Source organism: Mauremys mutica, chromosome 2 (genome assembly GCF_020497125.1).
Source record: "Mauremys mutica isolate MM-2020 ecotype Southern chromosome 2, ASM2049712v1, whole genome shotgun sequence".
Lineage (NCBI taxonomy): Eukaryota > Metazoa > Chordata > Testudines > Geoemydidae > Mauremys > Mauremys mutica.
The window spans coordinates 229,689,593-229,716,560 of record NC_059073.1 but is presented as its reverse complement, the minus strand read 5'-3'; the positions used below and the strand labels follow the sequence as shown (position 1 = coordinate 229,716,560).

General features: G+C 45.3%; 2 protein-coding genes across 6 annotated transcripts in view; one reads left to right on the top strand and one right to left on the bottom strand.

The window, feature by feature from the left end:
- WIPF3 (WAS/WASL interacting protein family member 3) overlaps positions 1–8,629 on the top strand; it is a 52,065-nt gene extending 43,436 nt beyond the window's left edge. For 2 of the 4 annotated variants that reach the window (XM_045008143.1, XM_045008142.1), the window contains exons 5-8: positions 580–1,311; positions 3,146–3,301; positions 4,282–4,383; positions 5,362–6,690. In XM_045008143.1, coding sequence (XP_044864078.1) covers positions 580–1,311; positions 3,146–3,301; positions 4,282–4,383; positions 5,362–5,402 — 1,031 coding nt within the window. In that variant the 3' untranslated portion in view covers positions 5,403–6,690. Of the gene's footprint in view, positions 1–579; positions 1,312–3,145; positions 3,302–4,281; positions 4,384–5,361; positions 6,692–7,272 lie in introns of those variants that run through there. The other 2 variants (XR_006577540.1, XM_045008144.1) reach the window with 2 other exon arrangements.
- A 3,167-nt stretch (positions 8,630–11,796) lies between these two features.
- SCRN1 (secernin 1) overlaps positions 11,797–26,968 on the bottom strand; it is a 56,600-nt gene continuing 41,428 nt past the window's right edge. Inside the window, exons 7-9 of one of the 2 annotated variants that reach the window (XM_045008145.1) lie at positions 21,096–21,276; positions 15,701–15,860; positions 11,797–15,393 (exon numbers count right to left, since the gene is read on the bottom strand). In XM_045008145.1, coding sequence (XP_044864080.1) covers positions 15,702–15,860; positions 21,096–21,276 — 340 coding nt within the window. In that variant the 3' untranslated portion in view covers positions 11,797–15,393; position 15,701. Of the gene's footprint in view, positions 15,394–15,700; positions 15,861–19,007; positions 19,255–21,095; positions 21,277–26,968 lie in introns of those variants that run through there. The other variant, XM_045008146.1, reaches the window with a different exon arrangement.

The window sequence follows — 26,968 nt, the reverse complement described above, 5'->3', positions numbered from 1 at the left end:
ATCTCCTATGTAGCCCAGTCCTGGTTCCCCAATAGCTTAGGGCCGCTGTTAGGCAACTCACTTATGCTAAATCTCAGATGCCTCAAAGCCTTATGCTAGCTACTTAAATTAATGTCTTACAGGCTGTAGGTTTCTTGCATTACTGCTAAATAAAATACCTTTAATCTAACTCTATGGGCTACAGAAAGGTAAGTCTTCAAACAGATTGGTTACACAGAAGCCCATTCCTCCACAGAGAATGGGCACACTTCCTGTTTCATGGGAAAACTGAGGCAAAGAAATGAAATGACTTGCCCACGGTCACCTAGCAGGCCAGTGGCAGAGGTCTCCTGAGTCTCAGTCCAATCCCCTGGAATACGCCGCCTTCTCAACCCTCTCAAATTAGAGATTATCCATTGGAGAAATATTATTTACGGCACCTGCGTGGTGGAGGAGTGTCGAATCCCTTGCAGTGTTTTAGTAAAAGTTTTATTGGGCAAATAGGAGCAGCTCCTTTTCTGCACTATTTTTATCTGATGATTTGAAACCATGCTTACGTCTTTAATGATTTACCTTGAGGCTTGTGGTTTTGTTTTCCAGCTGGCAAGGCTGGGCAGCTGCCTGGAGTACGAGTGCCTCCTCCAAAGTCTCCAGCCCCATTGAATGGCAATGCCAAAGCAAGCAGTCATGTTTCAAGTCTGCCTGATTGTCCAAGAGCAGCACACCCATCGGAGCTACCCAGTGGGCCGCGAGCAGGACCAGCTCGGCCCTGCATGCCTGCCCCTCCCCCACCTCCACCAGTTTCCAGCAAACCTTCCCTTGTTTTCCCACCTCCTCCACCTCTTCCCTCTCCTCTGGAAAAACCTGCAAAAGTGTCACCCCCGAATTTGGTGGCTCCACCACCACCACCTCCACCACCACCTCCTCCTCCTCCTCAGAGTGACAAGCCTGCCAAGGTTCAAGCAACAGCTTTGTACATGCCGCCTCCTCCCCTGCCCCTGGCACCACCTTGTGGATTGCCAGTCAGAACTACTGACTTTCCTAGTACTTCTCCCCTGCACCCTGATTTGAGGGATTATCCACCTCCAACTCCTCCCCCGCCTCCACCACCACTGCCTCCTACTTCTTCACCCAGGGGATCCTTGCCACTGCCACCCTCCCCTACCTTTAACAGTGCTGTGAACAGCCAAGACATTCCACCCGCACTGCCCCCCAAATCTCCACACTTGCTCTTCCAAAAACCTGGTATTCAGTCCATGCCTCTTCCTCCTGCCCCACCCTTCTCTCAGCCAGCTTCAGCAGTGCAGAAAAAGAGACAAGGCAGAGGTGCAGGTAAGTTTTGAAAATGAGTTTTCAAACTACACAAGGCTACAGAAAAATACAGCCGTAGTCTGGGAGCTACAGTGGCAGGAGAAGACAGGACGTCTGGAGCCGCAGGAGAGGATCTCTGAACTTAGGAGCATAGATCACTGAGTTCCCAGTGAGAGCAGTTGCTCCTGCTGTGGGTCTGTCTGCCACACTGCCGAGAAAACTAGTCCGTGCTTGGTTTTCTCTTCCTGAGAGATGAGCAGTGCAGCAGGTTCAAACCAAGTTTGGGACAATAAGTATTAAGTGGATTTCCTGGGGAATCCCTAGGGAGAGATTAATTCAAATTCCAGTTATGCAAAAACCCAGCTTTTTGAAGCTACGCCCTTAGGGAGAGGGTCATTGTCTGCTGACTACCTGTTACAGAAGGCCAAGATCAAAGGGCCCGAGCTGTATTTAAAAAAAGAAAAGAAAAAAAGAGGCTGATCTGCCCAGATTGGGCTCGATATAAGATAGATGAGCTTGTAACCATGGGGAAAACCTAGTTGTAGGTTTCAAAAGAATAAAACCTACCAGATCCCTAGTTTGGAGTGATCTGTGGTAGGCTTTTTAGCATGCATGTAAGTTCTTTTATTGTTTTAATGTTTTTTCTGTAATGCTTTTACCTTAAGAATAAATATGATTGCTTATAACAGTGGAAAATACTCTGGTCATGACCCTATGACAGAAAGCAAAGCACAGGCACTGGCCTTTTTTAGCAGTCTGGCTTGCTGAAGATAACCCAGTGTAAAGCAGGGAGCTGTGCAGCCTTAAAATCCCTGGTCAGCAGAGTGAGAGGCAGGTTTCTGCTCTAGAGAGGTAACAGCAGAGAACCGGAACCCTAAAGTGGGTGCCCTTTGTGGATCATGGAGGGGGAATACAAGAGCAGTTACCCTGAAACTGTGACATATAGGGTGGCAGTGTGTCTGAAATCTATGACCGTGTGAATTTCTGTAAGTGCCAACGGCAGTCAAAGAAGCATAGAAGGGCAAAGCACAGAGAAAAGTCGCATAGTCTTTATGGGAAAGGAACAGTGAAAAGAAAGAGGAAAATGAGTCATGAACAACTGAAGAGAAGACAGCTAGTTGAACTATGTAGAGAAAGGCAGCTCAACACTGAAGAGTAGACAAAGGCAAAGCTAAGGAACTTGCTATATTCTGATGAGGAAGAGGAGTGATGGGTCAGGTTCACAAAGAAAATCCAGCCCACTGACAGAGTCCAGCAGGCAGGAAAAATCTTAGAGCCAACTCCTTGGAGAGAAGCAGGGATGAGGTTGATAGAAACAGCCTCCATGCTCCATCCAGACCAAATGCATCATTGCAACAGGGATCGGGGACAGATCTACAGGCAGACCTAGAGAGGATACAGGTTGAGAGGGGCAGACAGCATCTGGAAATCCAGCTACTTCTAGACCAGAAGTGCCAGTTGGAAAAAATAGGAAATTGGGTTTGTGATATTGAGAAACAGGCAGCTCTCCATAATAAAAACCAGCTAAAGGGTTGGGCTGAACCTTACGTATTGGCAGCAATGGGTAGAGAGAACAATTAATTGACTATATTTTTTTAAAGCTAAGGGAAACGTCTTTTAAATATAATGGGTCAGGTATTCAGAGATAGTGATGAGTATAGAATAGATAGAATCACTACAGCAGTAATGCTTGGAATGTGGCAGCTATAAAATAACCTACTGCCATGGTGCCATTTGGCTTTGAACGAAACATTGTCTCAGGTCTAAAGTCCAATCAGTTCATTTTTCAGAGGAATGTCTTAAGAACTCATTCATCCATTACTGTATCTTTATGTGCGGTCTGCTTCTTTTTAAGTAAGCAACACTGGGAAGTTAATTCCGCCTCCGCTGCCTCCAGCAAGATCACCATCAACTGAGCTTACGAGCAAGTGTCCATATACCCAAGTTTCATCGTGGCCAGCTGCACATGAGCCCTATCCACAGCACAGAAATGGAAACATGCACATCATTGGTAATATTTTCTAAATTAATCTTCTTTGCTGTACTTGAAAGATTTCAACACAAAAGCCCAATAAGTATACATAGTACCAAAACCCCATCTCACAAATCTTACAGTAACTGTGCAAGTCCAGTGTGCACGAAGTCTACTGTGAAAAAGCAGAGAGATCTTGAGATACGCTCTGTAGTGTTCCTCTGTAGAAGAGCCTTATACAACAATAAAGTTATAACTTTTCATTAGGTTTTTGGACTGTCTGATAGAATAGAAAAGTAAACACCTGTTGTAAACTTCTACAGGACAGTGCAAAATGCTATACAGAAGTAATAACTTTCTATTAAATTATATTGGGTTTTAGAGTAATATCTACAGAACCCTAGTGGTTCCATCCCCATTAAATTCTATAGGACAGAGGTTCCCAGGGACACGTTTTTGTGGTTTGGTGAGTTGGCAGTTTGTTTTATCTTTGTTTCTAGCTGGTTCGTTACTCTAAAGCCAGGTAAGACTACATCAAATACTGTCCTAGCCAGAGCCATCCCTTGGGTAGGGTGAATTGGGGCGACTGCTCCAGGCCCCGCACTTTGGGGGGCCCCACGGGCTGGTGCGATTGGCCAGTGTGGTCGGTCCTGGACATGATGAGTTTGTCCCGGAAGTGACAGATTCATCACTTCTGCCCCAGGCCCTGCGCTCCCCTAGGGACAGCCCAGGTCCTAACATCATTGTAAAAAATTGCTGTGGTTGCCACAGGCATGTTATATGATTAGTATTGGAATGGTGCAGTTGTGAATGAAAAAGGGGTGATTAACCAGATAATTCCACTTAAGATGGAGTTTTTCCACAGTATGAACCACTGTAAACGTCACTGGGGTATCAGTCAGGCACATCAACTATAATAGTTTACTGGGTCAGCAGTTTTCTTCCAGTGATAATCCAGCTTTGTTAAGAGTGGCCAGAGTTTACTTTCCTGATAGACTTTTTTTTTTTTAATTCTCTAGATGACTTTGAGTCTAAGTTTACTTTCCATTCTGTGGAAGAATTCCCCCCTCCTGATGAATTCAAGCCATTTCAGAGAATTTATCCCAGCAAGGAATCTAGAGGTAGGTGTAGAAGAATCTTGTACACGCATGGCAGGATTAATGCTGTTTTTCCAACATTGTTAAAAATGTTGATGTGAATATAAACAAACACTGGGCAACAATTTAGTGTGAAATCATGATTGAGTTGCTAGGATACACTGAAAGTATACCATGATTATTGTATCTTTGGGATTTATTATAACAGTAATGAATCATCTTTCATTATACAGTGTTTCTAGAAAAAGCCCAAACAGTAGCATGGCTGACATGCCACCAGTTTCATTGTATTCATTACATTCTTAAAGTAGGAAGCTCTTAACGTTAAAAATAATGTTACATAAGCAGACTTAGCATGGTCTTGACCCAGCCTTAATGTGTTCATAAACTGGTGACATCAGAAATGAATTGTGGTTTAATACTGAACCTGTAATCGCTATATACGAATATAAAAGACAGTTCCAAGTTTTCAAACCTGAGTGCTTAAAGTTGCATCCTAACTCTGCATTTTGGCACCTAATAAGAATGTCAGATTCTCAGAAGCACCAATACGCTGGGAGATACAGATGCTCAGCCTTTGAAAATCATATCACTGTGTTTGGGGAGCACGTCACCCACCCAGCTTTGAAAATAGGCATTTATAAATAGATGAATAAAATCACACAAATTCCTATTCTAACCATACAGGCTACTATTTGTATAGATCCCATGTGTTCTGTATTATGTTAGACAACTCCCTACCCCCCACATTTTCATCCTCACACTACTTTTCTTAGACTGTTTCCATAGAATATCAGGATTGGAAGGGACCTCAGGAGGTAGTCCAACCCCTGCTCAAATCAGGACCAATCCCCAATTAACTCATCCCAGCCAGGGCTTTGTCAAGCCTGATCTTAAAAACCTCTAAGGAAGGAGAAGTTTTTATGCAGGGCCATAAGTACTGTAAGCATATACAGAAACAATAGACATCCTGTAATAGATGGTATCCTATGTATCTTACAGATACCCCTAAAAATCCTCCACTAAGAACACATGTGAGATGAGAAGATCCCTCTAACGGACCTCTGGTGCAGTACTACACAGGAGGAGTGAAGATAACAAGATAATGTATGAAGCAGAGGAGGTTTTGTTAAATGAGTAGAGATTATATTTTAACAATCAAATGATGCAGTGTCGGACCTGATTTGATATTTTTAAAACTGGAAAAGAAATACTTTAATTATGCATTCTCTGAACTAGCCTAGCCATCATATGGCGATAGAGGAGAGCGCTGGCACAGGCTTTTAAATTATTGTTGGATACTTTACTTCAGGAATTTTTAAAACCAAGCACCATGAGATTTAAATTATTTAGTAGTGTTCACTATGTAATTCTCATTCAAATCATCATCAAGAGATATCATCTCAAACAGTATTCCATGCATTAAATACACTCCGATATTTTTCTTTGTCACCTTTTAAATATTTTTAGTATTCCCCCCGAGAGCTCTAATTATATTTACAGGAGTTTTCAATTAGCTATCTGAAAATAAGATACTATATATTGTATGGTTATTGGCATGACTCTATAATCTCATTGTAAGTTACTTTGCTACCTGTTTCCTACCTACCCACCACACTGCTGCAAAATGGCCTCTCCTTCATTACCACCACATAGGGGTCCATAATTACAGGGATTTATTGGTCAAACATATCTATAGGCAGGAGAAAGGGTCTGCGGACACCACTGCACACAGTACGCTATTCTATCTCAGATTTGCTAGTGGGTGTGCCCGTCAGAAGGGAATGAGCTAGAACATAACTGCCTGGGCTGGACTGCCTAACAGCATTGCCATGCATTGGCAGATAGGGCAAAGCTTTTCCAAAGTGCTTCTCCTGAGGTCAGAAAGCAAAACTGGGATGAATGCATTTGCCAATAAGTGTTTGTTTAAGGGCACAGCTGGACCATCATGTCTCTAAAATGTGACCCTTTTGTACAGTATAGATTTTCTCTTTAAATATTGCTTATTGCTGCTGCTAGCCAGGAGCCCACCTGCCACTTGTTTGACAGGCTTTCTAGACATTGTTATTCCCTCTCTCCCCACCCCCACATTACCCCTCTCCAGTTAGCTAAAGAAGCTTTCAATAGCTAAATACTAGAAAGAAGACAACTGGTATTGTTCATTCTCACCAATCTCTTTTGAACGGCTCTGGAAACAATTGTCAGAAGTCCTCCTTTATTTATATGCTCCATCAGGGGCGGCTCTAGGAATTCCGCCGCCCCAAGCAGGGCAGCACGCGGGGGGCGCGCTGGCGGTCGCCGGTCCCGCGGCTCCGGGGGACCTCCCGCAGACGTGCCTGCGGATGCTCCACCCGAGCCGCGGGACCAGCAGACCCTCCGCAGGCACGTCTGCGGGAGGTCCACCCGAGCCGCGGGACCAGCGGACCCTCCGCAGTCATGCCTGCGGGAGGTCCCCCGGAGCCGCCTGCCGCCCTCCCGGCAAAATGCCGCCCCAAGCGCGCGCTTGGGTCTGGAGCCGGCCCTGTGCTCCATGCAGCTCTTTTCACCCAAATACTAAATGCGAGCCATGAAGGGCTGCAGTCTGGAACTGCAGATTGATTCGCAAGATACTGTACCTCAGTTTGCCACAGGCACCAAAAACTCTCCTCCCCCTTCTGCCAGTTGCCGTGGCTGACAGGATGGAGCTAATGCAGGTTACCTTAATTACCTCACCGGAAATCAGACTTTTCCTTGCAGGTGCACCCATAGGTTGGCTTGTCTCTGATTGACTTAAAGTTATACAATTAAAATGGCCAGGCTAAGGGTGCGTCAATCAGTCTTTTAATTCACATGTGTTGTTTCCCTTGGAGACTCTCAATTTCAGGACCCTGGTCCTGAATTTCTACAAAGTGGCCTTAATCTCTTGTTTTTCAGGAGTCCAGGAGTATGGGGGTGCCTGAAATCATTCCAGAGGTTCTGCACTCTGGCAGGCACCTCCTCATTAATCCTCCTCTTTCCAGGGGAGCTGAACAGAACTGATTCTGCAAGCAGTAGCCAGCAGGGGGAGCAGCAGGCCGCAAATCGGAGGAGGAGGGAGGTAGGAAACTCTCCCCGGTTGGTTAGAAAAGGATCAAGATTCTGGCTTCCACTTCTCAGTACAGAGAACCTGGGCCCCTCCCTAGGTTAGCAGAGGTGGTAGTGATCTCCAAGGGAGGAAACTCAAATGTGGAGCCAGAGCAGGGTAGAATTTAGGAGAATGGCTAGATTGGATGGTGGGGGCTGGGGAAGACTGATGGAGTTATGACTATTCAAATATGCATACGAAATTAAAGCCTTATTTGCATAAACTCTGCAGCATCCTAACTTGCAAATATAGCAGGTATGTTAAATCCAGTTTAGGGCTATAGTTCTGCCCTTTTGCTGTCTATCTCTGGATAGTGCCTTTCTCTGCAAAGTTAGCTAGTAGCCTTGTCACCACCACGTAAATACTAAGGAAGGCAGAAGTGGTCATGCCCTTGCAACTAGCTGGACTTTAAGGACATCAGGTAAATAAGATCCTAGCAACTCAGCTGTGGACAGTTGGGGGTGGGGAAGTTGTTCACATGGCGCCTGACTGGTCAACAAAAAGAAGGTAACTGTGTGGAATCATTCACGGATGGATAAGTGGGCTGCAGTTACCTACATATGCTTAATATACTACCCCTGTGAAGGGCTTGGGACCAGATTCATCAGTGAACTCTGGCAGTTTGAGAGCTATTTTGCATTGTTGGAGCCGCAGACCACAGCAGTGAATCTGGCCCTGAGTCTGATTGGACAGAGGAGGTACAGAGGGAGGTTCTGGAGCCACTGAATTATCTCCTGGAAGAACAGCTTTTCCAGCTGTAGAATGCAGCAGCACCATAGGGCTTCTGAAACGTAACCCCCTCCTGGCTTTTTTTCTTGCCTGTACTGATCCCTTAATAAATAGTTTGCCTGTGTGTGTGACATATTGAAAAATAAATGCTGTCACCAGTATTGTAATTACAATAGTTAACTGTGTTTGAGCATATAAAATGTAATAAAAGTCAAATTTAGGTAGGCGTCAACATGGGCATTGCAACTTTTCTTACAGAAGGTCTAATACAAGGCTATTCAGGAATAGTATTCTGCTACAGTATTATAGTCGTGCATTAAAAGCAAACGTGGAGTATGACTTCTTGCCTATTCTCATCTGTACTGGAACCTATAATACTGTGTAACAAATATTTTAGAAGGATTTAAAAAAATATATTTATTAAAGTGTCTCTTGGTAGATTAGTTCCTCCTTTGTACTTTAGCTTATGTGCGTTAAATGGAGATGGCTTAATACTGTTTCACTAAGGTGAGTGAGTGGTGGTACTTCTCCAAACCATGCCTCAGCTTTAAGGGCCTAGATCAGGTGCCTCGGCTCCCTATATAATGACTGTGGAAAGAGAGGCACTTCAGCGAACAGGAGTCACAAAAACCAGCACCCTAGGTCAGTGTTTCTCAAATGTGGCCAGGGGCTTTTTGTGCGGCCACAGCCTCCTAGGCTGGTGATATGCCCAGGAGGGTAGAGATGACAAAGGATTGGCTCCTTCCCCACCCTCCCTGTTGCTCCTGGATGCGCTTCCCTGCTCCACCTCTTGAGACAGGTGGGGCACAATGCTGCAGGAGCAAGGTGAGTTCTTGACCCACCTTGGGAGAAGGGGTTTTGGGTGGCAGGCTCCAGCAGCTCCAGCCACACAGCCCTGGCCTTCAGCTGCAGGGCTTTAGCCCCTAGTTCTGGCAGGTACTGACCCCCGACTCCTGTCTTGGGCTCTGGCCATGCAGTGGCAGATGCTGGCCCCAGGCACTGACCCCCAGCTGCACAGTACCAGGTTCTAACCACAGGGCTTTGGGCACCAGCCTCCAGGTCTGGCTGCAGGGTTTCTGTCTCTGGCCCCCAGTTCTGGCTGTGCGGGGGTGGGCACTGGCTCTGGCCACACAGTGGTAGGCACTGGCCCCAGGCCCAAGCTGTGCAGCAGCAGGCTCCGACTGCAGGGCTTCAGGTGCAGACCCTTGGCTCTGGCCATATGGCCATGGTGCTGATCCCCTGCCCCAGCCACATGGCAGCAGGTGCTAACAGACAGCTCTGGTCCTGGGAACTGGGGCTGACCCCTGGCTGCTCAGCAGCCAGCACTGGCTCCAGCTACACAGTGGCAGGCATTAACTCCAGGTTCTGGCCATGCGGCAGTAGACAGAGGCCCTGGCCGCTGACCCACAGCTCTGGCTGTGCAGTAGCAGGCTCTAATCTCTGGCTCTGGCCACACAGTTCCTGTCCCTGGCTCTGGCCATGCAGCAGTAGGGCTCATCAACCCCACCCCTTACCCCTGGACCCTGCTGCCTCCCATATCCTGCATCCATCCCACCATCTCTGTCCCCTGCTGCCTCCCACTTCGATCTCCCCCATTCAGGGCTGGGTCCTGGGGCTTGCATGGATTGGTTAATATCACTTTTCTCAGCAAGTATCACTTTTCACAGCAGACTTACTAGCTCTCTGGGAGGCTGTGAAAAGTGATGATCTTAAACATGCAAGTATCACTTTTCACAGCACCAACACAGCAGGCATTTTGTGACTTGCAGGATCCTTAAATCTGGGTTTAAGTACTTAAATCCTTTTGTGAATCTAGCCTCAACTATTTAAAATTCCTCTGTACCCAGAACTTCATCCCACTACATTTTTATACAATGCATGGTGCTGGCTGACTTTTCCATGCTGTCCATGTGTTCAGATGTGTAAAGAAAGTGGCTGTTGACTACCAGAGGCTGAGGTAGCAGGCAACTTTGACCTCCATGTACTGAACAATACTGTGCTGCATTACATTGTTGTGCTGGTGTACATACATGAATGTGCCCACAGAAATTTAAAAACATGGAAGATGATACAAACACCTAGGGGTTCCCCCTCCTCCCTCCAACAAAACCAAGGTCTTTTCACTACTCCTACAGTTTGATGGTTCAGCATCCATGACGAGTCCTTGATGCTTCTGCCCAGTCAGTAAGGCACTGACTCAACTAACCCTCTTCAGCTATTGATTTAGAGTGTATTGCTTTCTTCAGTATTATGGAACAAGTGCATGTAGTGATAGTACACACACGAGAGGGTCTCAACCTCAGCCCCGCCCCTTTTTTATGCACTATATGCATGAAGGCAATGGCCTGGCTCAAAGGGACTTGCAGAGTGACATTTTTTGTACAAAATACTTAGTACCTGGCTCATGGTGCTGAAATGAATTTATTTATTTATTTTGCCAATCAGCAGTTCCCAACAGATACATAATTCCCACAGGATGATTGCAAACCTGTACATATTAGTTCCCACAAGAAATTTAGCCAAACAAGCTTTGCAGTGTCTTGATTCAGTCTGAAGGCCTACATCTTGACACCCTCCCCCCCACCCCACAGACAGGCAACAGGGCTGATGTGTGAAAATAGCTGCATGAGATGCTGGGCACTAGCTGCAGCGAACAATACTTTATTTAAAGTAGACATCTTTACTCCCTGCCCCGTTTGGCTCAACATAGCTAAGCCAGAATTCAGAGTGAATGTGAAACGATGCCTCTGTGCCACCCACTCCACTGGCTTTGAAGTTTAGTGTCTTTATCCTGTAAGCATTAAACACATCTTTAGAACTGAGCAAGTCAGCACAGGTATTTTAATTTATAACATACTGTGTTTCACGTAATGCTTGTCAACATCATTCAGGGCAGGTTTAGTACAAGAGCTTATTTGAGTTGTGGACAATCAGGGTACATCTACACAACAAACGGCAGCCTGCACCCAGGAGTCTCTGAGCTTGGGTTGACAGACTCAGGCTTGCACTACACTACTATAAATAGCTATGTAGATGTTCAGGCTCAGACTCTGAAGTCCAGGGTTGGGGGGTGGGTTTCAGAGCCTAAGCTCCATCTTGTGCTGCAATATCTACACAGGTGTCTTTAGCACTGGAGCACAAGCCCAAGGTCTGTTGCCCCAGGCGCTGTGATTCTATGCCACAGGCTGTGGGATAAAGCCTTGGAGGCGCCAATTCTGCAAGTGACTTCATGCAGGAGCATCCCTAGACCACATCAAGCCCCACTGAAGTCAAGAAGATTCGGGAGGTGAGTAAGTTGCAGGATCAGAACCTTAATGTGCAAGAATGAGAACACGAGCATTTTCATCACAGTTATCAGAGGGGTAGCCGTGTTAGTCTGGTTCTGTAGAAGCAGCAAAGAATCCTGTGGCACCTTATAGACTAACAGAAGTTTTGCAGCATGAGCTTTCGTGGGTGAATACCCACTTCTTCGGATGCAAAGTTTTGCAGCATGAGCTTTCGTGGGTGAATACCCACTTCTTCGGATGCAAGCTTGCATCCGAAGAAGTGGGTATTCACCCACGAAAGCTCATGCTGCAAAACTTCTGTTAGTCTATAAGGTGCCACAGGATTCTTTGCTGCTTCATCACAGTTGTGTGCTTTTAGAGCAGAAGACTTCTCCCTTCTAAGCAGACCTCCTGTCTTACAACTAGAGAGGAGCCGAGTACAATATCCAATTTGGGGAATTTGATTTTTCCCTTTTTAACCATGGCTGCAGTACACAGAGTGCACTTACAGAGGCAACATGGAGGATCAACTTGTTTTAAAAAAAGTTGACCACAAGGGTCTTTGAGACATTTTACTTACTTGTTTCACATAAGTGGACCAGCTCTTCTTTAGTGAATCGGTATATACTCTGATATTTCCAAGAGCATATACTTATGTTAATTTATCACAACACTGCCTAGGCAACATAGAACATGATTACACACATCAAACTAGTCATTTACATGTAAGAGACTTCAACACATTGGCGCAAAAGGCACAATAATCACTGCTTGCCTGTATTTCCCTAATGCACAAGCCTGTCTATCCAGTTGCAGATATTCCATGGTTTGGGTGTAGTTTTAGAATCTCTATGGACTATATGAAATGGTTGACACTGTCATTCACAGTGTAACATTTTTGGGACAGTGTGTGCCAAAGAAAGTTCTTTTCATCTTTCATTTCAGAATCTGACAAGCAAACTTTAAACTCCAATCTGTTGTTATTTGGCTATGTTTACATTACATTCACCTTGCTTTGGGAGCACATGTGTTTGTATTATATAGTCTGCTGAACACTGGCCTCTTTGGCACCTCAAATTATGGATGCAGTTTTTTGAATGTGCACAATATTGCTTTGGCTATTTTAAATTGCTGATGATCCAATGTACAGCAGCTGTGGCAAAGTGGCCAATAGTGGTATGGTGGGTCCCATACTTTTCATGGGGGGGTGGGGGAGAGGTAAGACTAGGACACCATCCCTTACCCCTGCTAGTGGCCTGGGAAGGTGGTAGAGGAAGGACGTGGTCTCGATTTGCTCCTCACTCTAAGCCCCAGCCCCTCTCAACGCCTGCAGGTTTCTTGTCCTTGACACATCTCCCTTCCTCACATTCTCTGGTCTTTCAAGTCTCAGCAACGCACCTCCAAACTCCAATCCTCTCTCCTGCCTCACACCACCCTCTGCCTGAAGCAGGGAGGTTTTATTAGATGCCTCACAGGGCCTTAATTGACTACAGGTGTTCCAATTAACCTGAAGTAACCTTCCCTAGTCTACATGGAACCACGCCTTAATTAGGTTAGGATTTATATATCTCCCCTCTCGCATGGCTCCCTGGCCCTGCTGTATCACACATCATATTAAGAGAATTACAGAAACAGCTATATAAATCATATTTTATAGTGCATCTCATGCACTGTAAAATGTCATAGTAGACAGTGGCTCACCTCTGAACAGTTACTGAGATTACCTGGATACTTTGTATAGTGGCCACTGTCTTACACTTGGAGTGGCAGCTACACTGTTTAAGAGACATGTTCAGTGTTACCTGCAAAGTCAAGGGCATGGAGTGTAGGGCTCCTAGAAAGGTGTTGATCACCTTTGTCCTGTTTCCATTTCAAGCAAGCTAAAATTATAGTACTTATGAAAGAAGGGAGGTGAATTCAAAAAACAGACACACAAAAAACCCAAAAGGGGATACAAAGAGAATTAAAGGGGAAGAACAATAACAATCAGAAAATCAGTTTGAGCCCAGATGTATTTCACTGGCAGATCTTTTTGAAATTGTATTCTACAGTAGCCTGGATTTATTTATTTAGGTATTTATACCTGCTCCTGTATTTTTCACTTCATGCATCTGATGAAGTGGGTTCTAGCCCATGAAAGCTTATGCCCAAATAAATTTGTTAGTCTCTAAGGTGCCACAAGGATTCCTTAGTGGTTTGGGTTTTTTCCTGGATTAATACTGTTGTTTGAGGCGATCTGATAAAGCCACAACAGGAATTTAATAGAAAGCAAGTAAACGGAAAGGGATAATTTTATGGCTGTATATGGTTTGTGTAGCCACAACATAAATATAGACTTAAGTGCCTGCTGAATGGATTTATAGCTGGAAGTGGCAGATGAAGCATTAGTAAAAACTTCCTTAAACTGTGTTTGTAAGATGTTTGACTCTGATTCCAAGCAGCTGAGAGCTACATATTTTGTAGGGGTTGGGTGCAGCCCCAAACACACTATCTGTGTCAAAAGAGTGGTGAACTGATGCTCCCCTTCTGAGAAACAGTTCCTCAGCGGGGGCTTCTCTTCTCAATCATCAACCTCCCTCCAAAAGAAAAACTTTTTTGTTCATGCTGCTGCAATTTTTCAGTGGGTGGGAATTAACACCTTGTCCCCTACCCAGCTCTAATATTGTCCCTTGTGTCATGAGTTAAGAAGGTTCCCTTGATCAATGCTCACCCTCTGCACTAGATTAACTTCTTAAAATAAAGGAGTTAGGGCAAGAGCACACGAAAAGTAGACAATCACTGGAGTCACATGAATCCAAATATGAATCTAGAGGGTGAAATGGTGTGCTGATGAAAAACTGCAAATAAACCATTTGTATCCTCCTCTCTGCAGGTTGTAAAGGAGTAACATTTAGATCATCGCTTCACTGTGAATTTGTGCCTTGCATGCAGTAAGCAACAGCTCAGTCACAGTCACTTCCTTTTTCTTGTACTAAATAATTGGAGATTTCCTCTGGCTGTAAACAGCATATACCATTTGGAGATCTCACAGAATTGTCTTTCAGACGGCAATATAGTCCCACAGCCAGACTACTGTCCCTAATTTTATTTTCAATGCCCAGCCTCTAGTCTAACAAAAAAAAGTGTTCTGACTGAATTGTCACTGCTCTGATGTGTCTACCAATGCTGCCTTGAAGTCATCTGATTATATAATGTACTAGGCACTCAGTTTGATTCTGCCTGCAATACACAGTACTATGAATCTTAGGGAAAGAAAGAAAAAAGAACCTATCAGGCATCGCAAGTGCAATCGTTGTTTTTCCAATGTCTGAATAGGTGAGGGCAGCACTGAGCCGCGGGGGCATAATTCTGCTCATGTTCTGGCATAAGTCAGAGTGGCTCCATTGCAGCCAACCGAGTTACACAAGCAAGCTCAGACCCAGGCTTTCGCTCTAATTCAGACTGTCAGGGGCTGCTGTTTTTGTTTTTAAAACGGCTGTCATTTCCAGTGTGAAGTGGTAAGCATACATGTACCTGGTGACATTCTAAGCATTTGAGCTTTGCTACCTAGCCTGAGCTATACAGGGGGAAATAAAACAAAAACATTTGTTTGCTTTAAAAGATTATATGGAAATTACACTGGAATGAAGTTATTCCTTGTTTTAATTGTTTGTTGCCCAAACAATGAAACATTCTGCACTACATTAGCTGGCATGCACACACGGACCAATCGGTGACTCTCTCCTTTCACTACACACAGAACAGGACCACCACATGATTGGACAAAGGAAAGCAATTTTGTTAACTCAATATAGCTACTGAGGAACATTTTTCTAGAAAGACAGAAGCCTTTTTGTTTGTTTTCCTCCTGCAAATTCAGCTATGTGGACTGGAGACTTTCAAGGCTCGAAGAACTATAGAGTCTTCTTGTGAAAAGGCTAACGGTGTCCACTGTGGCTGAAATGAGATAACAGTGGTTTAAAATCCACATACAGTAAGAGAAGCTATCACATTACATAAAGGAAAAAGACTTTTGAGACAATCCATTCAGAGAGGTATCAAAAGGGACATAAAGATAATGGAGGCCTGATTCTACAATCATTTAAAGTGGTGTAAACCAGGAGTAACACCACGGAGGTTATACCAGCACAATCAGAATCAGACTAAGTCTTGCATTTATACATCTTATGTATACATATGCAGATGAGTTGCTTTTCTGACAACTTAGCAGTTTCTAAATCAAAGTATTAAAACATCTGCTTACTTCACTTGAAGAACTTAATTTCTGTATCGACACAGTCATAGAAAAGGTCTACTACTTCAGCAGGATGCAGAACCTCTGTACTGGTGAGGATGTCCTCCATAGCTTCTAAGCCTTGTCTTTCAAGGTCCAACATAATCCTCATCAGCTTCTGACCTTTATCCTAAAGGCAAGAAACAGCCAAGTTAAAGTACCCATTAAACAAATTCAAGTGACTTTTTACTACTCCTCTCTGCTGTGGGGGCACCTACACACTATTTGAAAACATCCCATTCCTCCAACCCCTCTTCCCCCCACAATACTGATTTTTTTTCTTCTATATTAATGTGGTAGAACCCTAAGCAAAAATGAAAACAACAGTCTATCATTTAACATGCAGAACAAACAATAGAGACTAGTAATCAAAAAACAACTCTAGTAAAATAGCGAGTAGTAAATTCAAAGAAATAAGAACTTTAAAGATTGTGCATAGCTTGAGAGTGGGGGATAAAACTTGTATAACTATGAGAAAAAAAAAGTAGTTTCTATGATTCATCTCAAGTCTGGAAATTCATTAACAACAAAAGTACTGCAAGACATGCAGGAGTTCCTGGAAGGATTTTTCAAAAACAGGCACTGGTACAGAGAACAGAATGTAGAACAGTATCCCTCGGAACGTCACCCTCTTTACTCTAGGTTTAGTCACGGGATTAAAATCAATGAGTTTGCCCTTTTATCTTTTAACCTCTGTATAGTCAAACAGCATCAACGTGAAAGACAGATGAAATGTTACGTCTCTAAATTACAGAGACGATTCCAACCCGGAATAGGGGCTTTGTCTCTATTAGACACTACAAGGCTTACTAGGCTGCTGCTTTTCAACAATTTCTGTGTAGAAAGTCCTCTCCAGAAAATATATTGCTTTAGCTAGTTTTTAGCATAAGAGTGCACTTTCTACTTCAGTCTCTGTGAATGGTTGCATTAAGTAGCAGGACTGCTGTGTGTGTTCTGGAACTGACTCCTTGAAAAGAAAATGCCATTTCTGTCTTTGTAGACTATTTCACTTATTCTGGAAGCTGCAAACAAGATTCTCACTCTAAGGAGGAACATTTTTAGCAGTAAGGGTGGATGTGGCTTTTGCAGATTCTCTTATTGGTGCTCTACAGGTCTTCCCCAAAAGGATATAGTCACTTATGCTAAGCTTCAGAGTATCAAGAATCCAAAGTTTCAGCATCATGGGCCCTGATTAATTTTATATTTGCTCTTAAGGGTGTTCTAAAATTTCACATGAGAATATCGAATACTTTTCATACAGAGTGTACTGACTCAGCCAGACTTTCCTATTTATTCTCCATGATTTGAAAGTTGGCCTCAAATTAATTTTCCAAATCCACTATTGCCATTTATTAAAATTTTAAACATGGTAAGTAAAACTTGTGAAGTTTACCATCTATATTTACTGAAGAAGATTTCAAGACATCTTATGTAGCAGGTACTTCCATCACCACCATAGGTCTGCCAGGCTTTTCTGATTGTGGGTCTATGTGACTCTACAGCTGACAGCAGAAAACTAACAGGTTGAGGCCAGAAAGTTTTAAACAGAAATAGGCTGGTCTGTTTGCTTTTTGGGCTTAGGCCTTTGTGTAAAGAAAAACTAAACTTTTCAGAGAGAAAATACCATAATTTAAAGGTACAGAACTGGGGTGGGATGGGGTTAGTTTTAGAGTGTCATTGTGTTAAAAGAGGGTTTTCGATAGTCCTTTCTTCTGAAGAACACACTATGAACAGTCTTTTCCTTTATTAGCTCAAGAATCAGAAGGTATGTGTCTAACGAATCTTGCAGAAAAAAAATGAACTCGATCTTGTTTCATTCCCTTAACAGATGAAATGCACTAGGAGAAGATATAATAAGTAGGATGGTTTTTCATGATGTATGGCATTTGGTGGAGCCATTGTATTTACCTGGTTGTGCTGATGATGAAATTGGAGGGAGGAGTCATCAACCTACTGTACATAGTTTGCCAAAATGGCAGATTATTGATTTAATTCAGGGGTGGCCAACCTGAGCCTGAGAAGGAGCCAGAATTTACCAATGTACATTGCCAAAGAGCCACAGTAATACGTCAGCAGCCCCCTCATCAGATTTCCCCGTCCCCCACTTCCAGCGCCTCCCACCCACCAGCAGCCCTCCCCAATCAGCTGTTTTGTGGCATGCAGGAGGCTGGGGGGTGGGGAGAAGTGAGGGCACAGCAGGCTCAGGGGAAGGTGCAGGAAGGAGTGGAGAGGGGGCAGAGCCTGTGGCAGAGCCAGGGGTTGAGCAGTGAGCACCCCGCGAGCACATTGGAAAGTTGGCGCCTGTAGCTCCAGCCCTGGAGTCAGTGCCTATACAAGGAGCTGCATATTAACTTCTGAAGAGCCACATGTGGCTCTGGAGCCACAGGTTGGCCACCCCTGGATTTCATTCAACAGACCAATGTTTGAATCCTTAGAACACTGGTGCTGATTATTGTCTGCGGCTGCAGAACTCTTCTGTAAGCCCCCTCGAGCAATCGGATTCCCTTTTATCTAACTGGAGGGTTTGCAGTTAAATTCTCCTTCTTAAATTCCACCACTAGGAGTCTGAATGGGGCTGTCAGCAGGAGACCCAAGCTTCTCTTGCTTTCTGATGAGGACAGTGCCTTTACTAGTACCCCCTGTACAACATTTGTTCTCATTCTCTGCCAGCTCCTACTCTTCATTTTCTTGTGCATCAGTGCAGCATTGCAAGAGGGAGAGGAGGCAGTTGGCGGTCTTGCAAGAGAGCATCAGACCCATCCCTACACAGGACTGAGTATGCTCCAAAGATTTTGGGTGGTAGAGTGAAGACCAAGGAGGGAGCCTTGGACAATGGGGAGGAGATGCTGACGTGCTCTATAGTGCTAGCCAGTGTGGATTTTAATAATTGGAGCTGTGCTGATGATAGCTACCCACTTTTTTATTCTGCCCTCTTTTTGCGGTGCGGTGAGAAAGGCATTTCCTTCCAACAATTTTGACCATCTGTAGAGCGGTCCTTTTGTGACTTGCTTGATTTAAAGTCACTTTCTTCTCAAGGGAAATCTTCTTTCACGGCCTTTACAAGAGCGGACATCTCAGACTACACAAATGCTGAAGGGACCAATGCTGCTCAACCTGTAGCCCAAAGGGGGTCCACACCACCGAGGATAAGATGTAGTTATACATGTGATGTTTACCACTCATGTTCCAGCACCATCTGGTGTGGGATACACAGTGCTTTCTGCTGACAGACTTCATGAGCCTCAAACACACCAATCAATTCTAGATACATTCCCAACTAGAGTGGATACAGACAAGGGGTCAGCAGCCTCTGGCACACAGTTCGCCAGGGTAAGCACCCTGGCAGGCCAGGCCAGTTTGTTTATGTGCCGCATTGGCAGGTTCGGTGGACCACGGCTCCCACTGGCTGCGGTTCGCCATCCCAGGCCAATGGTGGTGGTTGGAAGCTGCAGCCAGCACATCCCACGGCACTTCCTGAGTTTGTAAAATTCACACTAACAAATGTGTGAACACACACATGATTGCTGAAACAGAAATTGCATAAGATGTCATATCTTGAATGTCCCTTTAACAAAAAGTTATACATTATGAATCATTCCATACACCAGCATCTCATGACTAAAGGATACATTTCAACCCGTGATATTCCTGCCACAATCCTATTATAATGTGACAAGTTTTATAACACATCTCAATAACCAATAACACCATTCAAAATAACTCTGTCTTGTGACCAAATATACCCCTGTATTCACAGCTGACACACTACTTAATAATCTTTGTACAAGGTATGCCTTGTAAGGTGTCATTTGGAAACTCAATTTGCTGGTCAGTATTGTCCCGATAAGATGTGTGCCAACATTGTACATGAAGCAATAAGATTCTCCTGTATGATGTTATTAACACGTTTCAAACCCCACAACTCTGCCCAGGCAATAGGACAGACTTGACTTAGGCCTTGGCTACACTGGCGCTTTACAGCGCTGCAACTTTCTCGCTCAGGGGTGTGAAAAAACACACCCCTGAGCGCAGCAAGTTACAGCGCTGCAAAGCGCCAGTGTAAACAGTGCCCCAGCGCTGGGAGCGCGGAGCACTGTAAGCTAATCCCCATGGGGAGGTGGAGTACCTAGCGCTGCGACCACACTCGCACTTCGGAGCGCTCCCGTGGCAGCGCTGTACGGCTGCAAGTGTAGCCATACCCTGTATGAAGGAATGTGTGCTTGCCTTAATGTGCATTTAAGTAATAAACAGAGTCATCAAGCAAGGAGGGAACACAGAGGAAGATCAAAGATATGAAAATAACCCAGCAGGGAATATCCTCTTTCATGGACTCTGCCTCTGGGTTTCAGCTAGAAATGTTTTTCAAGAGGGGGGCTGAAACTATAAAAAGGAGGGAAAACACCCCACGAGACTCCCTCCCTCTCTGCCCACCTCATTCTCCGCACCTGAAAAGACAAAAAGAAACAACCATTGGACTCTGGGGGATGGGTCCTGACCTGAGAGTTTGGTAAGTAATCTGCTGGAAGCATGTAGCAAGAAAGTTTGCTTTGCAACAGAGTTAGTTTCTTAAGTAGATACTAGTAAGCGTTTTGTCTTTATTTTTCTTGTAACCATTTCTGATTTTTATGCCTCATTATTTATACTCACTTAATATCTCTTTGTAGTTAATAAACTTGTTTTACTGTTTTATCTAATCCAGCGTGATTAAGTTGAAGTGTCTGGGTAACTCTTTAAGGTAATAAACTGGCAAGTTATTTCCCTATAGGAACAATGGACCTAATATATTTAAACTGTCCAGAACAGGGCTGAGCAGTACAGGACATACATTTCTGGGGGAAAGATCTAGGATTGGGAATGTGTTGTGGTCACCCTGCAGTATCACTCAGGCTGGTGAGAGCCAGGATATAGTTGGCAGGCTGCAGTTACACACAGACAGTCACGGTGTGGCTTGAATGCTGGATGGAAGGCTCTTTGTGAGCGGCCCAGGTGGGAGCTACATCAGCAAGGCATTGTAAGGTACACAAGGTTGCAAGGCAGAGGTGACACAGCCCCCTCACTGGTCTGGATTGTGCCCCGCATGTCACATATGTACAGTGATAGCCTTTGAAAGTTTGAGGGATTTTATATGAGTTTTGCAGGCTCTTGTAAGTTTCCTTTTGATTCTTTTTAAGGGGCAACTTGGGCAACCTGTCAGTTTTTTGTACACATTCTCTAAACTTTGATAGTGTTCAATAATGCAGCACTTAAAAAAACCAAACCCATCACGAATGAGCCCTATACAGAAGCAGACAACTTTTATAGTCTTAAAATTCTACAAACTGAGAGTCAGAATAATGAACTCAGCCAACATCTAGTGGTAATTTACCTGATCATTCTCAGTGACAGATCGGGCCTGCTCATGTGCCTTGTACAGTTCGTGTCTCCGGTCAGGCCTCTCCTGGAACCGAGGTTTCTTTTTTACAGGATCGTCATCACCAAGAAAAGGCGATTGAACTTTTGGTACCAGTTTGACATCATCAACGAAGATGAAAGGTTTAAATATGGATCTGAAAGAGATAAGAACCTTATTCACAGGGACGTTCTGTATATCACCCAGGCTACTTTGCTAACAGAGATTCATTGAACAGTATTGCATGTACATATCTATATTATTGTGGCGGGATGGGGTCAGATATGGCACAAAAATAACCTCTTCTAATATAGGAACACATGCCACAAGAAAAATCCATTTGCTTTCAAAAACACTGGGTTCTACATACATATTAACCTCTCTTCCCCCCCCCCCATGTCAGTTTCCCCATTTCTGTAAATTACAGCATTGCGCTTCCTTCCTCTGATTTTTTTGTCGGGGGGAGGGAGAAGAGGGTAAATGTTTTGATCATCTTTAAATCCCAATGTTTACCCCCATACTACTCTCTTGCTTTCTTTTTTCCTTCATATTCTCTCATCCCACACTTTAAGTAGTCTGTGGGAGCTGTGCTTATAGTTTTCAAAGAAATTAACTGGCTCAGAACCAGTCTCCCAACCTAAAACTTCCTACATTTACATAGCAGCAATTTATACGTCAATAAAGCTCTTCACACAATATACATCTTAAGTCCTGCACTCAGTTCAGAATTTCTTTGCTGAAACAAACTGAAGGTGGATATATTTAAAGCCACTACTTATGAGGGCTAGAGGAAGATTTTTGGCCAGTTATTACATGACCTACTAAGTATCTCTGAAGATTTGGCATTGACCATCAGTGTCCGAACTGGGAAGTCAAGGAGAGGACAAGGAAATGGTTACACAGAAAATACTGTAATATTTTTCATCAAACAAAGCATTTCAATCTGGAATTAAATGGGAGCTCAAAATACATTTGAAACCTGTCCCTAACCTAAGGGAATTTCATACCTAAAAATCTAGATCTAACCTCTTGGTTAGGAACACAAGAGAAAATACTTTATTTAATAAACTGCATGTCACACGACTGTTTTTTAAGGCAATGCCCAACAGCCAGTGTGAAGGAGAATGCCAAAAGGTGAGAGACTTTTGAAAAGAAGATTGAAAACTAATGACAGAGCAGGAAACTGAAGTCTATCACTGCTGCTCTACCCATCACTCTTGAGAAGCCCTGCCATCAAAAGGTTCTGACCCAAACAGACTGGGGCAAGACGTTTTTTATTACAGATTTTTTTTAAGAGAAGGCATGTAAAGCAGAAGTGACAGTAGCATACAGAGATGGGCTGTTATTCTTTATTTGTATTCTAGTTGCACCTATTGTCCCTGATTGACTGCCATGGAGGTGGAAATGCTCTCAGAACAGCAGAAGCAGGAGCAGCGCACACTGTCCCAACAATTCAGCTCAGTCTTAAACCACAATGACCACTGCTAAGGGAGACAGTTCAGTCTGCAAGCCCACTGAATCATTGGCATCTGCAGAAACAAGCCCACTGAATCATTAGCATTTGCAGAAACTGCCAATGAGAGTACCAATTAGACAAGATGATAGACCACCCCACCTGCCCAGTGCCTTATGTTGGGGGTTTTGTGAGGAGGATGCTTGCCCAATGAACTGCACTGAGACTAACGTTTTGCATACGTTCATTTTGTTGGGGTTTCCTATTGGGGCCCGGGACAATAATGGGGAGCGTGGATAAGAAGAAAAGCCTTGTGACTCCCAGAGACAGAGTTCAGACAGACAGAGTTCAGATGCACCTGAGGCTCATTAGCCTCCCTGAAACCCAGCCCTTATTTATTTATAAAGGAAGACAATCAGCTGGCAGGGCTTTTCAGGAGTGAGGACGCAGGCTGGCATGACCAGAGTAGGACAGCTTTTCTCTTCACAAAGAAGCACTGACTCAGAGCTGTAAGTCAGTTTTTATTATATTTGATTATAGCTTGTCTAGAAAAGTTTTAACTCACAGAGAAGCAGGAACTCTGGTGTGGCTGTTTTTCTTAATGTCTTGTGTACAAACCTTGCTTTATCTGCTTTATGGGGAGCATAGGGTGCTGCTGCACCCCTTGGCTGTAAGTGGTTTCCATTATATACAGGGGTTTACAGTTTGGTTCAATGCTCTAAGAACTCCCTACTAAACAAACTGTTCCAGCACTCATGATGGGGAGAGGGAAGGACCTCTGCAAGTCTGTCCGTTTGCAGCCGGACTAGAGGCTGTAGCTTTGCTCTGGGAAGAAAAGGAATCCCAATGGGTGTTTAAAGCCTTTATGTGACACAGAGGGGAGAACAATGGGACTTGGTAAGGTAAAGAGTATTTTGGAGACGCAAGCCTACCTACTGCCTCATTCAGAGTCCAATGAAGACTTGAGTTCCCAGGTGAAGGATGAAACTCCCTTCAGCACTAAGGAACCCCTGTGGGAGCACTTTAGTCACATAGAGTACTTAAGGGAGTAGCTAAAGCAACTGTCTTTGAGAACTTATGGAGAATGGGTGAGGTCCCAGAGGACTGGAGGAGAAGGAAAAATGCAGTACCTACCTTTAACAAGGGGAATGAGGGGGACCTGGGGAATGATACAGCCCAATCAGCCTAGCTTCTATAAATGGAAAGATACTGGAACAAATTATTAAGCAATCCATTTGTTCAAACCTAGAGGATAGTAAGATAAGTAACAGTCAACAAGGATTTGTCAAGAACAAATCGTGCTAAACTAATTTAATTTCCTTCTTTGACAGAGTAAACAGCCCAGTGGAATGGGGGGAGGGAAGGAAGAATCAGATGATGTGCTATACCTGGACTTTAGTACGGTTTTTGACAGAACCCCACATGATAGTCTTTATGAGAAGACTATAAGAACTATGAAATTAATTGTAAGGTGGGTACACAACAAATTGAAAGACAGTATTCAGAGTAGTTATCAATCGTTTGCTACAAGCTGGGAGGACTTATCAAGTGGGATCCCAGAACCGTCTGTCCTGTCTTGGGAATATTCTGTATTTTCATTAAGGACTTGGACGGTGGAGTTAAGAATATACTTATAAAACTTGTGGGCAACATCAAGTTGGGAAGGGTTCCAAGCACTTTGAAGAACAGGATTCGAATTCAAAATGACTGACAAATTGAAGAACTGAAATCAACGAGCTGAAATTCAATAAAGACAAGTATAAAATACAGCCCTTAGGAAGGAAAAATCAAATGCACAACTACAAAACAGAATAACTGGCTAGGCCATAGTACTGCAGAAGAGAATCTGAGAGTTATGGCGGATCACAAACTGAATGAGTCAGTGTTGTGGAAAAAGACAAATGCCATTCTAGGATATATTACCATGTAAGGCACAGGAGGTAATTGTCCTGCTTCATTCAGCATTGGTGAGGCCTCAGCTGGAGTAGTATTTACAGCTCTGGGCACCACACTAAGATGTGGACAAATAGGAGAAAGCGTCCAAAGGAGAGCAACAAAAGTGATACAAGATTTAGAAAACATGACCAATGAGGAAACGTTGAAAGAACTGGGCATATTATGTAGAGGAGAGGTTGAAGGTAAATGGTTGTTACAAAGGTCGCCATGTTCATGAGGGTAGGACAAGAACTAATTTGTTTAATTTACAGCAAGAGTGAATAAGGTTAGATATTAGGTAAAACTTTCTAACTAGAAAGATAGTTAAACACTGGTTGTGAGATCCCCATCGCTGAAGGTTTTTAAGAAGGTGTTAGACAAACACATCTCAGGGATGGTCTTGGTTTACTTAATCCTGCCTCAGCATGGTGGGAGGGAGACAAGATGACCTCTCAAGGTCCCTTCCAGGCCTACATTTCTATGATTTCTAAGACAACTAATAGTCATCTGACTGTACTGACCTTTGGTTGTCCAAGGGGACAGTCAGATCGGCATCCTCTCCCCCAAATCATCATTTCTCCAATATACAGTAAGTGGCAAATATTTTCTTAAGCTGCATGTGGTTTAGTTTAAAAAAAACAATGCTGAGCAACCCAAACTGGGATTCACAGTTCATGGTGAGAGAGACTTGTTAGGCCATGGGTTGTTCCCTATAGTATTCCCCAGTACTCTGTCCTGTGCAGATTTAAGCAACGGGGGTTTTATTTCTTCTCGAGAGGATGTTCCAATAAACCTTTACATAAAAATGTTTCCTGCTAGTCATCATAACTTTTCTTTTCTTTTACCATGGTATGGTAATTTTATACAGGGCTGTAGCCACTTAGGCCACCGTAAGCTGTTCCTCTCCGTCTTTGAAGTTTACACACTGTATATGTAGTACTCAGACTTGTGTGTTCTTTTAATCATGGTCTGGACAGTAGGTACAAGTTAGTGTGTCAAATCTTTCTTTTATTCTCCCTGCCAGTCACAGGATACAGAATCAAACTTCATCACTAGGCCCAACAAACAGAGTAGGGGTGGGAGCAGAACACAACAGCTGTGATGTCAAAATGATCTAGCATGTTTCATGTAAATGTGATTTGGTTTTTTGTTTTGTTTTTTAAGCGTAAGTGATCACTGGCTTTTCAACTCTGATCAGGGGCGGCTCCAGGCATCAGCACGCCAAGCGCGTGCCTGGGGCGGCAAGCCACGGGGGGGCGCTCTGCCGGTCGCCGCGAGGGTGGCAGGCAGGTTGCCTTCGGCGGCATGCCTGCGGAAGGTCCACTGGTCCCGCAGCTTCGGTGGACATCCCGCAGGCTGCCGCCGAATTCGCAGGACCAGGGACCTCCCGCAGGCAAGCCACCAAAGGCAGCCTGCCTGCCGTGCTTGGGGCAGCAAAATACCTAGAGCTGCCCCTGACTCTGATAGCTTCCATTTTAAATTGCAATAGGCTACATTTAAGTCGGTGTTCCAACTAGGCTTCTAGGATGCACGTAAAGGCTCTGTCTGTTGAATGTGTTTCTTATGTTGTGTTCTAACGTAAAGTAAAATGTTAGTAACCAGTCATGGCCAGTGATGAGCTGCCAAAATATTAACAACCGGTTCCCTCCTCTCCCCGCCCTGGGGGGGGAGGTCGTGACCCATCCAACCCCTCATGTTTCTTGACACACACCCCCTGGGACCCCTGACCCATCCCCCCCTTCCCTGTCCCCTGACTGCCCCTTGCCGCCTCACCCAACCCCTCCTCTCATTCTCGATGGCCCCCCAGGACCCCTACCCCATCCAGGCTCTATCTAACACGCCCTCCCTGCTCCCCTTACCTTGCTGCCTGGAGATGGGGGCCCAGCTGGGCTGGGGCTGTGGCTGGGGCCCGGACGCCGGGGCAGGAGCCGAGCCCCCGCTGCGCCCCGCCGCCCCGCCCGGACCCCGGACCGGCAGGAGCCCCCGCCGCCCGGACCCCGGACCGGCGGCAGGAGCCCGGGCGCCGCGCCCCGCCGCCCGGACCCCGGACCGGCGGCAGGAGCCCGGGCGCCGCGCCCCGCCGCCCGGACCCGCCGCCCGGACCCCAGACCGGCGGCAGGAGCCCGGGCGCCGCGCCGCGCCGCCCGGACCCCGGACCGGCGGCAGGAGCCCGGGCGCCGCGCCGCCCGGACCCCGGACCGGCGGCAGGAGCCCGGGCGCCGCACCGCCCGGACCCCGGACCGGCGGCAGGAGCCCGGGCGCCGCGCCGCCCGGACCCCGGACCGGCGGCAGGAGCCCCCGCCGCGCCGCCCGGACCCCGGACCGGCGGCAGGAGCCCCCGCCGCGCCGCCCGGACCGGCGGCAGGAGCCCCCGCCGCGCCGCCCGGACCCCGGACCGGCGGCAGGAGCCCCCGCCGCGGAGCCCGGGGCAGGAGCCGAGCCAGGCCGCGCCGCAGAGCCG